The sequence below is a fragment of the Equus przewalskii genome, chromosome 6 (assembly GCF_037783145.1).
Source record: "Equus przewalskii isolate Varuska chromosome 6, EquPr2, whole genome shotgun sequence".
NCBI lineage: Eukaryota > Metazoa > Chordata > Mammalia > Perissodactyla > Equidae > Equus > Equus przewalskii.
In genome coordinates, this window is record NC_091836.1 from 78685817 (window position 1) to 78702451 (window position 16635).

Consider the following 16635-nt stretch of genomic DNA (forward strand, 5'->3'; position numbering starts at 1 on the left):
AACCTAGGTAGGGAGGAGAGGGGAGGAGAGGGGAGAATAGTGGTGACATTAACAAAAAATGTGAGAGGAAGGTAGTTCTGGTGAAGACTCTGTGAAGCTTGCTTTTGTTCTCTCTGAGCTAAAGGTAAGATATGTGAATGGAAATAAATGCAGGACTGGAACTCAGAAGAAACGTCAGAGCTAGAGCTTCAGATGTGGGAATCACTTGCTTAAAGGTGGCAGAAGTCATGAGAATGGGTGAGATCACAAGTGCAAGAGAGAGCGAGCAAGTGAGAGAGCGAAAAGAACATGTGCACGCAGAGAACTGAGTACGGTGGAAGCCAACATCCCAGAAAGAGCAAGGCGAGACAGAGAACAGGATGGTTCAGGGCCCTGGCAGCCATGCACAGTGGGTTTCAAGGTGGAGGGGACACCAGACAGTCTCAGTCACCGCAGAGAGGTCACGGAAAAAGAGTCTGAGCTCACTACACAGGAGCACACTGACCTCCTCCCTTAGAATATACGGTCCCCTCACCCTGCTGCCACCCTACCCCATCTCCAAGCTGCAAAGAGCCGTGGAGGCTAGCTGGAAATCCCAGAGACTCAGCAACACGCTAGCAAGATAGACTCTCCAAGGCTGTCCACCTCCTCCTTTCTAGGCAGCTAGCTGTGCACATATTTTATGCGTACAACTGAATACTTACTAGGTGCTGGCAACATGCTCAGCCCTGAAAGGCATGTGGTTCATGCCCTCGATGAAGGCAAATTTTAATATGCAGCAAGGAGCTAGATAACAATACTGCAGCCTGTCAGTGGTAAAACAGGGATGCACAAATGCTATGCGTGCCCGGAGGAGGAACAGATCAAGTCTCTGAGGAGTCTAGGCACTTTGGCAAAGAAAACTTCTGACTAGCCCCTGAAAGGGCTGAAGACATCCTGAGAAGGGTGAGGGGTGTGATGTGGCTGGAGCTTTACGGAAACTGAAGAGAAAGATGAGAGGGCAGGATGGAGGAGCTGCAGGTTTTGATGAAAGGCCCCTCCCTCTCTCCCTATACCCCATCCAAAATGCAACTGTGGCAGCAAAACTCTCCTTATTTCCCACTCACTGGAGTAGCACAGAATAGCAGTAGTAGGTCAGAAGATCAGGTGAGAAGTTACTACGTACTGAGTAAATTCAGAGCTGAACTCCTCTAACAGGGCGACAGTTTAAAGAAGTCAAGATTAGCCCCCTCACGAAGGTCTGTGCCGTCTGCTGCTGCCTAGCCCTTCAAGCTCCTATACCCTAGACCTACGCCCTGCCCTGGACTTCCAAAGTTCTTGTGCTTGACCCCTCTCAGATGCCTCTCTGTCCCCTTGCTCAGCTGCAGCCTCTCCTGGTGCCCACACTGGCCAGCAGGAAACACTCTTGCCCTCTCAGGCCCTGGTGCCCACACAGCTACAGTGACAGATTTTTTCACCACACTCAAGTGTCCTCTAGAATGTGGTGTGCAAATGTTTCCACTCCAAACTCCAGGCTTAAATGTCTACTTGTTCTCTTTTAGTTGTCCTCCCAGTCTTCAAATTTTATTCCTAAGTCCCTTTGTTCCCGTAGGAAATCACATCCAGGTGCTTTCAGATTCACTGTTTCAGGGCCAGCCCCATGGCCAAGCGGTTAAGTTGCGTGCTCCGCTTCGGCGGCCTGGGGTTTCGCCGCTTCAGATCCTGGGCACAGACATGGCACCACTTGTCAGGCCATGTTGAGGCAGCGTGCCACACAGCACAACTAGAAGGACCCACAACTAAAATATACAACTATGTACTGGGGGACTTTGGGGAGAAGAAAAAAAAAAAGATTGGCAACAGTTGTTAGCTCAGGTGTCAATCTTTACCAAAAAAAAAAAAAGAATCACTGTTATGTGAGCTCTCAAAATGAGCTCTCTAACCTATCAAGGTTTTAAACCTGGTTTCTTGCTGTGGTTTACACACACAATAAACAGTGTAAAAAATTATATTTTCACTTTGAACAAAAACAGATTCTGCAGGTTTAATCAACTGGCTCATAAAAAATTTCCTCAAGGCCTACTCCTCTGCTTTATCATCCATGGGGAAGCCATATAATAAAGGATACTAGGAAAAGATGCCTAAGGAAGTGCTAAACAAAAGTGCCCAACAGGCTTACGAATGAAGAAAGAGCCAAACATACTGCATACAGGAAAAGACAGAGAGGGCAGATAGCACCCCCCTCCTCCTCTAGCAGAGAAGGCACAGAAAGAATGCAGATGACATAAAGTCACCAGAGGGAACTGGAGCCTGAGTGGCCCTGGGAGGGTTATCTGACAGCCCTTTAAGCTCTAGGGAGACTCAGGCAGGGTCCAGAGAGGAAGAACAAGGACTTGGTTACTTTGGGCTGGGCCTGGGCTCAAGAGAGAACAAAAGAAATAAGGGGATAGCTTAGAAGTTTCTTTTTAATTCTCCAATCCTTCCCTCCCCAGGACAGGAAAGAGATGGAGAAAATGCCCTGTGCCCAAGAGGTATACAAGTCATCTGAGAGCAGCAAGGAGAGGAGGAGCCCCAAAATGCTGAGGTTCCCCATGAGAACCAGATCCTTCTCAGTAGCTCATTAAGAAAACTATTTTTGGACATGCAGGTGCAGATTAAGAAGGCGGAAAGAACAAACACAGCAGAATTATTCTTCTACAGATAAAGAGGGAGAAGAGGAAATGCTGCAAAACTTCCACATGCAATGTGAGTTGAGCTGAAGGCAGCAGTAACGACATATGGAACACTCCCCCTTCCCACATGGGCTTCCAACCCCTCCCGCCATTCCCGGGCACCTGGTTCTACTCCAGGTGGAGTGGTCTTACTTGGTGAGCTCATGGTCTGAGAGAAGCTGCTTCAGGTGTCTGGAAAGTAACTTTTTTTCCATGGACAGTCGCACCCATGCTCTGGCCTTTCCCACATCAGTTTTGATTTCCCCGATATTCTGGATGTGCCTGAAGGGGGAATGTGAAAAAGGAAGTGGAGGGTGGGGTGGGAGATGAACTCACAACACCTCCCCTGTAAAGCCAAAGGAGGCTGGTGAGGCAGCCCTATCCCATCCTGGGAGACGCCGTCTCTCTTGTTCTCTAAATCCTGGGCTTCCATGTAGCTTTGCCAGATAGGCTCACCACAATTTGGGGGTAGGAAGACAGTACAGCTCTCAGAAAGCCCGGCTGACCCTGGAGCCCTTAAGGCCTTGAGATACTCTGGTATAATTCACCCAAAACGTTAGGAAACCCAACTGCTTATACAGTGCTACAAACGCACCATGAAGCACAGGACCAATGAGGAGGGCTTCCTGGTTAACTGAGACGCTGCAGAAGCCCAAGAGACTAAGACCCTGCTATTTAATGTGGACACCTACGCAGCAACTGAAAACAGGATTTTAGTAGCTTATTACATATGAGCCCAGACTGACCTCATATCCTGAATGAGGGAGATTCTCAGGGGAGACATGACTGAGCTGGCATCAGACTTCCTCCGTTCTGAGTCAAGAAGTATTCCTAGAATAAAATAGTTGGTCATGTCCAAAGAGATCTGACTATCCAAATGGCTTACTATCTTTATCTCAAATCACAAATTTCTACAACAGTTGGTTACTTGGGTAACATTACGATCAATTATTTCACAAATATTTATTAAGTACCTACTAGGTATCAGATTTTATACTTTTAAGCTTATTATCTCATTTAATTCTCTAATAACTTACCAAATAACCAAGGAAGGTACCACAGAGGAAGGAACTGAAATTCAGAGAGGTCACTGGCTTTGCCCCAGTCACCAAGTGGCAAAGTCAGGACTGGAAGGAACACAGATCCCCTGGCTCCTAATCCAGCATGTTCTCATCATAACCCACTGACACACTGCTTCCACTTGGAGCTACTTCTCATGTTCTGCTCTTGCCTCAAAATGGGCTACAAAATGGAATGTATGAAGCCAACGGAATGTGTGAAGAACAGGTTCCAGAATGCTTAGGACCTCTAGATACCATATCTTTATGTCCTCATGTCCAGACCAACATTTAAAACATAGCATCTTTATCACTTAGCTGTTGAGAATCTTTGGCTACAGTTTATCCCTTAGCAATAACTTCTATAACCTTCCTGAGAAGACTGTTTGCTCCCATATCCAGAAAATGGACAAAAAAACTCCTTGTAAGTCTATTTAGGGAGGTCTCATACCTAGGTTACAATCACGTTTAGTGCTGGTTGAGGTTAACTAGTTCAAGCGCAAAGGCAACACTGAGTTCATGCCCATCTTTTCACTCCTATTCAAACTGATCTTTACCATTAGGGTAAGAACATCCAAGAAAGGTAAACAAACTCCCTGGCAGAGAGAGGAGAATGAAGGATGGTGTGAAAGGGAGATGCCACCAAGAAGTAAAGGAAGGAGGAGGGCTGTCCTGAAGGGACACTGTAGGATGGTATAAAGAACACCAACGCCAGGAGACAAGAGGCCTGGCTCCTAATCTGGTCTCTTCCATCAATTCTGTGTGTGATCTTGAGTAAATTCAATTCCTTTTTGATCCCAGTTTCTTCCTCTTGTGAAATAAGAGGACTGGACTAGATGATCTCAGGGGTCCCTGCCAGCTCTGATATTTTCATTATATTAGAAACAGAAAGGAAGTGAAGGGATCACTCACATCAGGCCCTGACCCTGAGAAGTTCCAAGGTAGGACACTGACAAGACAGGCTTTCTTAAACTGATAGGGTAGATCATCTCAATGTCCATCTCAGAAATAAAACAAAAGACTGAAAACAGCTTGCTCCAAACAGAGGACATCAGTATTACCCAAATTCATTTAAAACCTAGATTCATTCTAAGACTGGCCTCTTATGACATAAATCTTCTACTTCACTGATCAAAAGGGTATAGAAACACCTAATGAAAGCAAACTCCATGGCTTTGGCATGCTCTGTGGTTCAGAGAGCCCCGTAGTTTAACAGTTAAAAAAGAAAACACTACAGAGCAAAGGCTTCATTGACCTGGAACAGTCGGCTGCAGACGATCACTCCAGTGGGACCTGGGAAAGTGAGCAGAGGGAGTTCTCTCCACCGGTGCAGAGACAATCTTACCTGAGGTACTGAGGCTTCCTGATGTGAGTTTTCTCTGCCGGTTTTCCTGATAATGTAACAGGTGGGACCACAAAGCTGATTTCCCCTGGAACCAACACAAGGTAAAAATTCCTATCAGTTTAGATTTCAGAGGCCGTGGTATCCAGCAAACAGTCAGAGATAACGTGAGAAGACAGATACGGGCTTTTGCTAAAAAGTACCCGTACTATTTCTTATCTCAATGTACACCTGGATGCAATGTATACAAAAATATTCCCCTAGTAAAATCCAGGAGATATATAAAGAACGGAAAGGGATAGAAAAGAGAAACAGTCCCCCATTGGGAACAGGAAGGACATGGCCAAAAAGAGTCTCCAAATGGATTCTTTGGAAAAGAAAGAAAAAAGCAAATAACCTATCAACCTCTAAATGGTCTGCTGGTTGAAGGTGAGCTTGGGTAGAACATGATGGCTTTTGTACAGAGGAGCTGATATTCAGTGTATGAGATTCTATGATAGCTCCTGAGTTTCCTAAAACATTTAAAGGCATTCCTGCCCTAAGTGCAGGCTGGGGAGAATAAGTCATCACTATGATGAGGATTTACTATTGAAGGTACAGCTGAAGAAGCCTGCAGAAAGGTAGGCTGGTGCTTAACTACAAGGCTGAGATACGCTATAGTCACTATAACAGAATCTTGGCATTTGGAAATATAAGAGTTGCAGTTTAAACTATTTGAGACATGTAGTAATTTGTCATTTTACCAAGGCACAAATCTGAATAGCATTTGCAAGCCTGATGTAAGACAACAATTTGTCTGGTTAGTGAGTGAACCCAGCTGGCCACCGAGCAACTGCTTTGTCTCTTTCTAGCCATCCTTCAGTACACAGTGACCCTTGTCATATGATAAAAAATTTATTTCAGATTCATGGGAAATGTTCCTACATAGTTGATACAACACAAATTAGTATAATGTGTAAGAGGAGTTATTATAATAAGTTTATAAATGACTTTAGTTCTGTATTTTCTAAAAGTAATAATAATAATAGAAGCTACAATGTCTTGAGGTTTGTTCTGAACTAAGCACTATGTTAAATGTTTAAAATACAATATTTTATTTAATGCTCCAAACAACCCTACAAGGCAGGTATCTCCATCTTCATTTTCTTCAGAAAAGAGCAAACTGAGTATCAGACAGATTAAGTAACTTGTAAAAGATCACACAGCTAGCAAGTAGACTGTTGGAATTCAAGCTTAAGTCTGTCTAATGTCAGAACCATTGCTCTTAATGATATTATTCAGACTGTTTAATTTTGAAATGCCTTCTGAAGAAAATTTTATGCTCTGGGATGAAAGTGAGGATTTAAAGTCAAGGGATTTCTCCCTGGAGAATACTGAGGATCTGTTTTGTTTCTATCCACCAACCTGATCTACTCTGGGGAAAAAAAATATCAAGCATTCGAATGGGAGAAAACTCTGATCTATAAATCAGCAAGCTGTTGACATCAACTTGCTGTCCGTCGGATTTCCTACAAGATTTAACCAACTTAAAACCCAACAACTTCAATGGCAACTTAAAAAAAAAAACACACAAGTTAATGGCACTGGCCCGTGGCCGAGTGGTTGCGTTCACGCACTTCGCTTCGGCAGCCCAGGGTTTCGCCAGTTTGAATCCCGGGCACGGACACGGCACCACTCATCAGGCCATGTTGAGGTGGTGTCGCACATAGCACAACCGGAAGGACCCACAACTAAAATATACAACTATGTACTGGGGGGCTTTGGGGAGAAGAAGGAAAAATAAAAAATTTAAAATAAACAAAAAAACAAGTTAAAACTAGAAAAGACCACTTTTTATTCATTGAAATACCAAATATTTGAAAAAAAAAAAAAGATGTTCAACAACATCAATGAGACTGACAACTCGTATATACTGTTACTACCTAGTATATTAATACGGTAGAGTAGAAGACAATACAGGAGCTTAAAATATTGATGCTCTTTGATGTAGTAATTCAATTTCTAGAAATCCATTCATCCATCCATTTACCAAAACCATTAGAGTAGGTTCCTCCAAGGGCAGGACTCTGACCCATTAATGACTGCATGCCCAGCATCTAGGAAGGCAGTCTCCCTTAACAGAACTGTGTGGATGGTGGTCACCAGAGAGCCCTCACATGCAACAACGCTGAAGAGCCAAAGGGAAGAGCAACAGCAGGCCGCTGTGCTAGAAGGATGCCCTGGCTCACAGTGATCATGCTGGTGAAGAAAGACAGCAAGGGAAAGAGTGAGAGCAGCAGCTGGGCTGAAGCTTAGTGACAGGGCACTTGGGTCTTTCCAATTCAGAAGTCACTGATTATTCTTTTCCTTTTTTGCAAAGGGGCTGATTGAGTCCGCAAGGTTCATTATAGCCTGACTACCAATTTGGGGATGTGGCCAAACAATGTACAGATCGCACCAGATTCTCCAAGAATGTCACATGCATGAAAGATGAGAAACAACCCCTTTTCACTTATCAGTCCCCAAATGGCAACAGTTATCAAACCAGTTTGAAAAACCAAACGTCACTTCTTATTGTCAGAAAAATACACTAGAGAAAGATACCCATCTTCTTGGAAAATGTCACCAAAAGCCAAAAAGAGCCGTGAGGGAATAGAGGTTCTTATGAGGACTTGTTGAAGGCAGCCCTGCATGCAGGCGGTCAAGGCTAGGAACAAAATTTAGGCTAGCAGCAAAAACTGTTTGGGTTCTCTCTACTTTCCTTCTTAAAAAGAAAAAAAAAAAAAAAGATTGGCACCTGAGTTAACATCTGTTGCCAATTTTTCTTCTTCTTCTTCTTCTTCTTCTCCTCCTCCTCCTCCCCGCCAAAGCCCCAGTACATACTTGTATATTCCAGTTGTAGGTCCTTCTAGTTGTGCTATGTGGGACACCGCCTCAGCATGGCTTGATGAGCAGTGCTAGGCCCATGCCCAGGATCCAAAACAGCAAAACCCTAGGCTGCCAAACTTAACCCTCATGCAAACTTAACCACTCACCCACGGGGCCAGCCCTCTCTACTTTCTAAGTGGATAAAATGGGTTGTCCTTCAATAAGGTGCCCCTAGAAGGTGGCGATAAGATCACTCTCTGAGAGTGAATTTGGTCACAATCTGGAAGACTACATGACCATGCACAAGCAGCCTGATACAGGAGACCAGGTAACCAGGTTATAACCCTTGGACTGGAACATAACTGAAGAATGGCTCAGCAGGAGAAAAGGCCTCTACATACAGGCTAGCAAAATGTAGGCCTAAGGAGAACGTGCTGTAAGAACCCAACACAGAGAGCTAGGTCAATCCCCAGCTGAACATGCATCCCTAAGGGTGTAAATGCCCTGCCAAAAAGCACAGACCCTCTGGTGACACCGTCAGTGCTTCACTTTCAGAGCTCCAAAAGCAAGACTCAGAAGAAAATGGAACCTCAAGTGAATAGCCCCCATCATTTTGTACTGGTTTCTTACCAAACGAGTAGCCTCTGTCCATCCCAACTGCGAGAGCAATCAAACGGGTTCCAAAAGAAATGCCCCATGCTGTGGGAATTCTGCAGACTAAGCTGAGAAGCCTCAGAGGACAGGTTCAGAACATGTGATGACATGGTATTATTTTTTTAATGGAGACGGCTCATTAACTTCCTAGAGATTTTCATGGCAAATATTAAAAAGTTTTGGGGGCTTATGTTTTACCAAAAAGCTGAAAGAGCTCAACTGTAGTGCTAGGTTTGCTAAACTTTAAGGAAAACGATAAAATAATTATGTATATTCTACTCATTTGTTACAGAGAAAAGGAAAAAACAGAAATCCTTCATGTAGAACCTAGCACAATAACAGCTGTCATGTTTTATACCCACCACATGCCAGGTACTTATTTTTATTACATCTAATTATCATAACAACCCTAAAAGTGGGTTTTATTAACTCGGTCTCATGGATAAGGAAGATGAGACTCAAAAATTGCAAGTCACTTGAAGTCATCCCATGGGTGAGGATTCAAATCCAAGTCTTTCTGACTCCAAAACCCACAGCGTTGCTACTACACTACAGCACTCTCAAAATTTTACGATATGATACACAATTTTTAACATTTAAAAAAATTTATAATCACAGTGTTGTTTATAATACTGAAAAATCAGAAATAACCTAAATGACCAATAACAAGGGATTGATTCAAATATGACACATCTATAAAATGGATACAGTAATTAAAATTGAGATTCTAGAATAATAATAACCACAAACATTTACAGAGAATCTCCCAGATACCAGGCTCTGAGCTTAGTGCTTCACGTGAATTATCAAATCCTCACAAGAATCCTACGGAGGTGGGTACATAAGAGGAAACAGAAGCTTAGAAAAGCTAGGTGCCTTGTTCAGTTTCATAAAGTGATTAAGTGGGAATCAAACCCAGGTCTAGCTAATTTTAGTCTGAGCTCTTAAACACTTATTATACTATCACTTATAAATTAGTTAAAGACATGGGAAAAATACTATGAGGTGAAAAAAAGCAAAAGTTACAACACATTATGTATAGTATGATCCCATTTGGATTTTTTAAAAAGCAGCTTTATTAAGATATAATTCACATTACCATAAAACTCACACTTATGAAGTGTACAATTTTCTGTCCAAAAAACATCTGGTATTCACAGAGTTGTGCAACCATCAGTACTACCTAATTTTAGAACATTTTCATTACCCTAAAAAGAAACCCCAAACCCACCCATTAGCAGTCACTTCCTGTTCCTCCCTTCCGCCCCTGGCATTTTCTAGTCTACTTTACAAATCTATGGATTTGCAGATTCTGGACATTTTATACAAATGGAATCAAACAATATGTGACTGGCTTCTTTTACTTCCTAAGTTTTCAAAGTTCATTTACATTTTATCATGTATCCACACTTCATTCCTTCTATTGCTGAATAATATTCCATTGTATGGATATACTGCATTTAGTTTACTTATCAGCTGATGGACATTTGGGTTGCTCCACTTTGGGCCTATTAGCAATAACATTGCTACAAACATTTGTGTACATGTTTTTATGTAGACGTTTCCATTTCTAGACATACTAGAAGTGGACTTGATGGGTCATATGATAATGCTATGTTTAACATTTCGAGGAACTGAGAGACTGTTTTCCAAAGTGGCTGCACCATTTTACATTCCCACCAACAATGTACAAAGGTTCTACTTTCTCTACATCCTTACTAACACTTGTTACTTTCTGTCTTTTTTATTTTAGCTATCCTAGTAAGTGTGAAAAGATATCTCATTGTGGCTCTGTTGGATTTTTAAATATACACCTGTATATTTTGAAGGCCAGACATGGTAGCCGGCCACCACACCCATGAGAATGGGAAGTCCAGCAGGGCAGGGCTCTTGGTCTGTTCTGTCTGCTGAGGTATCTGAAGCGCCTACAACAGTGCTTGGCACGCTGTAGGCCCTCAATAAATACAGGCTGGATACTTATACATATTTTATAATTTGTCCATAATAAAACTCGTTTTGGAAATGTTTCAAGTCCTTTTCAAATTTAAAAATGCTTAAAAGTAGGGGCTGGCCCCATGGCCGAGTGGTTAAGTTCGCGCGCTCCGCTGCAGGCGGCCCAGTGTTTCATCAGTTCGAATCCTGGGCGCGGACATGGCACTGCTCGTCAGACCACGCTGAGGCAGCGTCCCACATGCCACAACTAGAGGAACCCACAACAAAGAATACACAACTACGTACCGGGGGGCTTTGGGGAGAAAAAGGAAAAAAAATAAAATCTTTAAAAAAAAAAAAAATGCTTAAAAGTAAAAGCTGTCCGTCTTGACTAGCTATTCAAAGTAGAGTATTTTGAAATACGAAGATTCTGAGTATTAAGCAGTAAAAACTCAAACTCAACTTCCTGAAGTCTTTAGATGGTTAAACTATTTGCATATAAAAGAAATGTTAATGGCAGAGCTTTTTCTACTGGGAACGTACAATTAGCAAAGGACCCTTAGAGTGTGTCCAGGACTTCTGAGCTCCAGGATCTCACTCTCTTTTGTATTCCATCTCCATATTAGGGCCAGCTGCCCAAGAGGATCTGTAAGTTTGGCCTTCAGCTCTATTTGCAAGAAGAAAGATGCCACTTTTAAAATGTCTGACTAACACAGATTCATCTAGCTTACTTTTTTTTTTATAACTTTTTTTTTTTTTTTAAGATTTTATTTTTTCCTTTTTCTCCCCAAAGCCCCCCGGTAGATAGTTGTGTATTCTTTGTTGTGGGTTCTTCTAGTTGTGGCATGTGGGACGCTGCCTCAGCGTGGTCTGATGAGCAGTGCCATGTCCATGCCCAGGATTCGAACTGACGAAACACTGGGCCGCCTGCAGCGGAGCGCGCAAACTTAACCACTCGGCCACGGGGCCAGCCCCTCATCTAGCTTATTTTTTAAGAAAATAGTTTTGAATCACACGTATTTACTTGTTTGTTTAGCTATGTTCAAGTCTCACTCCATGCATACTGTGTACGATTCTTCTGAGCCAGCCAGCTGGAAGAGCATGGGAAAGCTATTAGGGAGACAGGAGACAGTTCACTCAGCGGGGAGAGGCAAGACATTCATTACCTGTTTGACTTGTAGCCCATGACTCCAGATCCTTTCCAGGAGGTCACAAAGGCTGGCAATTAAGGTGTTCTCTTCCACCCCTGTGATGTTCACCTCCCCATGCCCAAGCTCCACAGCCTCTCGGCCCATCTTCTCCACCAGCATCCTCTTGGTCTACAAGGAATCAGTCAGTAGCATTAGATAACCACAGTGAGTAGGATCACATGCAACTGGAGAGGACTGTGGCCGCCTCCACAGCACACCTGCTGGGCTGGGAGGGACAAGAGGAGTAAGAGCCAGAGACCTAGAGTGTACTCACTCTCCACCATATAGGTCAGGTTATGGTGCAGTGCATTCTCTAAAAGTTTAGTCAAGAAGATAAGAACACAGCACTCCCTGTATGAACCCGGCCAAGTGATTTCACCACTCTGGATTCAGTTTCTGCATTTACGAGATTAAAAGAGTTGAATAAAAACCCTTTGGTCATGCTCACTTCTGACATTCTCTGATTCTCACTGTTTAACTGACCTTATTTAACTAACCTACAAGCATTTAATCCTAGAAAAATACCTGACCTGTCAAGGGGATAAAAAATTGAGGAAGAATAATTTAGGCAGAAATTTTCAAAACCTTATTATAAAAGAAAACCCAAAAAAACACATGCTGTATGATGATAATTGTAGTTTTTGTTACTATATGCCAGGCACTGTATTAAGCATTGCATTATCTCATTTAAGCCTCTCAATGCCTCTATGAGATGAGTACTATTACTGCTCCCAATTTACTGATAAGGAAATTGCAGTCAGAGAATTTAAGTAACTTGACAAAATCACACAGCAAAGAAGTAGCAGATCTGGCCTTTGAACTTGTCTGTCTGAATATTAAGTCTAAGTTCTTAAGTAAGATCTAATCATATTATAAGTTTGTGACATATAAAAATCTAAAAAGCATAGGAAAAAATGACCCCTAATCCTCTTTCAGAAGAAACAACTCAACACTTTGCCATATTTCTTTTCAGTGTTACTATTTTTAATGTTTTTACTCTGAAATCTATCTCATGTACATTCACATATATATATGTACGTGTGTGTATATGTATGTACATAATTATATGATTATAACCATCATCCAGGTTAAGAAATAAAATACTACCCATCTATACCTTTGAAGCACCCCATGTGCCCTCTCCGGTCACCTCCCCACTCCAGAAGTGATCACTACCCTGATTTACACAATAAAAGTACAGAAAAGCAAAGAAATGATTATCACCTATATTTGCATTCCTAAACAATGTAATTTAATTTTGCCTGTATGTTTTCTTTTGTGATTTGCTTTTTCATTCAACTTTGTGAAATTCACCCATGTTGATGGGTATAACTATTGCCTATTTCCATCATTGTACAGCATTCTATCATACCAATGTACTACAATTTATTTATTAATTCTCCTACTGATTGTTGTTTGGGTTGTTTCCATTTAGGGGCTATTACAAAGAATGCTGCTGTAAATTTTTTTTTTGGTGAAGATTGGCCCTGAACTAACATCTGTTGTCAATTTCCTTCTTTCTGCTTGAGGAAGATTGTCACTGAGCTAACATCTGTGCAGATCTTCCTCTGTTTTCACGTGGGATGCTGCCAGATCATGGCTTGCTGAGCAGTGCTAGGTCTGCACCCAGGATCCGAACCTGTGAACCTCAGGGCACTGAAGTAGAGTGCATGAACTAACCACTACGACACTGGACTGGCCCCTGCTGTAAACTTCTTGTACATATCTCCTGGGTTAGGCTGCAAAGGTTTCTCTGGGGACTGTACCTAGGAGAAGAATACTAGATAATACTATGCTGTTTTCTGCAGTGGTCACACCAATTTACACTTCTAACATATGGGAGTTCCTATCACTCCACATGCTAGCCAACACTTGGCAGTTTTAGACTGGTTACTGTATCTCTTCAATTCTAAGATGTACATTTTTCCCCATATTAAAATCTCTGAAATTGGGATCTATTTTATAGTCATTGTTGACCAGGCAGTGGACACAATGAAACCCAACTGCCTGGGAATGCATCTCAAAACTTGAGAATGAATGTTGGTGGCTTGGAAAATAAATCTCAGAGGCAACAGACAAGACCCCTTTCAAGAAAGGCAGCATCACCAATGGTCTTGATGGTAGAAAAGACAACATTGTGTGGAAAATCACAGATATCAATGACTCAGAATGAAAAGACAGAGGCCTTTTTGAAAATACCTTGATTCAAAATATCAGTACTGATATGTCAATCTAACTTATATTGGTAATAATTTCTTCTGCAAGAGAAAGTATATTTGATTTCATCCTATAAATGACCACCACTTACAAAATGAAAATGCAGGAAAATCTTTCTTTTCCATTGATGCATAAACAGGATGAGGTAGAGACCGAGTTAGTTATTTGTCCTAAAAAGTATGGTATACTGACTTGGTTGAAAGGCTATATTTTTATTAGAAAAGAAATTACACTTAAAAATAAAATAGTAAAAATTAATAATGATTGTCTTTTGATCCAGCAATCTTATTTCTGAGTATATATCCAAAAGAACTGAAATCAGAATCTCAAAGAGACATCTGCACCCCATGTTCACTGCAGCATTATTCACAATGGCCAAGATAGGAAACAACCCAGTGTCCATCAACAGATGAATGGGCACACAAAATGTGGTATATATATACAATGGCGTATCATTCAGCCTTGGAATAGAAGGAAATCCTGCCATTTGCAGCAACACAGATGTACCTAGAGGACATTAGGCTAAGTGAAATAAGCCAGTCAAAGAAGGACAAGTACTACATGATTCTACTTATATGAAGTATCTAAAGTAGTCAAACTCACAGTAGCAGAGAATAGAATGGTGGTTGCCAGGGGGTGGGGAGTGGGGAAAACAAGGAATTGTTGCTTGGTAGGTATGAAGTTTCAGTATCCCAGATGAATAAGTTCTAGAGATCTCATGTATAACACAGTACCTATAATTAACAATTTAATATTGTGCAGTTTAAAATATGTTAGGATAGATCGCAGGTTAAGTCTTCTTACCCGAAAAACAAACAAAATCCACAAAAGAATATAAGGAAACTTCTGGAAGTTATGGACATGTTCAGTACCTTGATTGTGGTGATAATATTACAGGCGTATGCATATGTTTAAACTCATCAAGATGTATACATTAATGTGTGCAATTTTTTGTATATCAATTATCCCTCAATGAAGCTTAAAAAAAATGACTGACTTTGTGGAACTGAGAAAAACATCCCAAGCTTACACTGAATAACACACTTTGGCCTGGCAAATAGTGGAATTTACTGGCACTCAGTAAATTCTTGTTTCTAGGCATATGAGATCAATGCTATCAAATTAAAATAGACAGGCAAAAACATTTTCATATGTGTAAGACTGATCTGTTGAAGACAATTCAACTACAATGATTTCAAGTAAGTAATGTAAGATGTCTAAAAAACTACATTCACCTCTCAATTTTAAGGAATACATATTAAGTTTATATCAAGCAAAGTGTGCTTGCTCTCAATTAATGGTACATTTTATTTAAAACAAATACACCTAATTCCAAGTTAACGGGATCTTAAAACTAGTACTATCCCATTGTATTAACCATATTTTTTAAATATTGTTAAATATTGTTGTCAAGGGAACCAGCACACACACGAAGGGGTTCACAGCTCACCTTGTTGCGACATTCCTTCAGCAGCCCCTCCACAAACTTCCAGTTGGTCTGGGCAATCACTAACGGGGAGAGGTTGGACAGCTTGGGCTGGCGGATGGTGCTGCCCAGATTCCTGGCTTCCTGGATATACTTCTACATGGAAAAAATCAGAGTATTACACACAAACCACAGGCAACTGACCAGTACTGACGGATGCCTGAAGAGGGCACTATCACCCTACACTTTCTTACTGCCTCTTCCGTCATAGTAAAGGGAAAAACTGAGATAACATGATGAGTTCTGTTTTCTCTGATGTAAAGCACTCCATGGGTACTGTAGTTACATCTTTGCTTTAATGATACAAGAGGTAAAAAACACATGGTTGCAACACGTATAACTCAGTGTGCAAACCCACCCAAATCTCAGAGTACAACTTAGAAAATCATTTTCCCTACCAAGCTGGGAGGGGTTTAACTCCTCTGCCCATATCAAAGATATCTACCCTTGCTGTCATAAAGTATAACCTTGCTAAATTAGGGTCTGGGAAATAAGATTGCACGCTCAAAACAAATGTATGTTCTGCTTCTTTACAATGTGCTCGTGATTCTCCATACACTCTTTTAACACAGAACCCACACAAACGAGTGACCTGCACACTGACATCCTCTCAGTATCCCAGGTTTATAATCAACATTTTTACCCCAGACTTCCTCCTTCCCCCATATTTATTCCACTAGTACAATTCTGTCCAGTCTATCTTCCAGCCCATCAATCTGCCCCACTCCTAACCCCCAAGGTTAGGCTCAGACAATCCTATCATCCTTCAAGGCTTAAACAGATGCTGGCTCCAGTAAAGTCTCGTTTGGTGACCACCCCAGGTAGAACTGACCTCTGCTGTCTCTATCAGGGATCAAACACTGGCTCGCCTCTCATATGGACCTTTCAAAAGACTCTTCTACTGAAGTTATCTATGTACTTGACTTTGCTCCCTTGATAAACTGGTTTTCCCTCAGGACATGGCTATCTCCTTGCTATCCTGATATTTCAAAGTGCTTACTACAGCGATTTTGACCAAGAAAACGTGCTCAGTGAACACTGCTAAAAGAAGAATATGGAAGTAAGTGGAAGATCCAGGGAGACTTAAAACAACACCAATACCGACACCCCTTATGCACCCTCTCAAAAATTCTAAGCACAACTGTATCCCATAAATCAGCAGTTAAAAATTCATAACCATACCATGCAATCTGAATTTATTCCTTTAAAAAACAGCAAAGGCAAAATATCTTTTCCATTC

General features: G+C 41.5%; 1 protein-coding gene across 3 annotated transcripts in view; it reads right to left on the reverse strand.

The window, feature by feature from the left end:
- DENND5A (DENN domain containing 5A) overlaps positions 1 to 16635 on the reverse strand; it is an 83763-nt gene that overhangs the window by 8383 nt on the left and 58745 nt on the right. For all 3 annotated transcript variants that reach the window (XM_008514663.2, XM_070626308.1, XM_070626309.1), the window contains 5 exons: positions 15360 to 15491; positions 11669 to 11821; positions 5073 to 5157; positions 3416 to 3500; positions 2823 to 2951 (listed from right to left, as the gene is read on the reverse strand). In XM_008514663.2, the coding sequence (XP_008512885.2) occupies positions 2823 to 2951; positions 3416 to 3500; positions 5073 to 5157; positions 11669 to 11821; positions 15360 to 15491 (584 nt within the window). The remainder of the gene's footprint in view (positions 1 to 2822; positions 2952 to 3415; positions 3501 to 5072; positions 5158 to 11668; positions 11822 to 15359; positions 15492 to 16635) is intronic.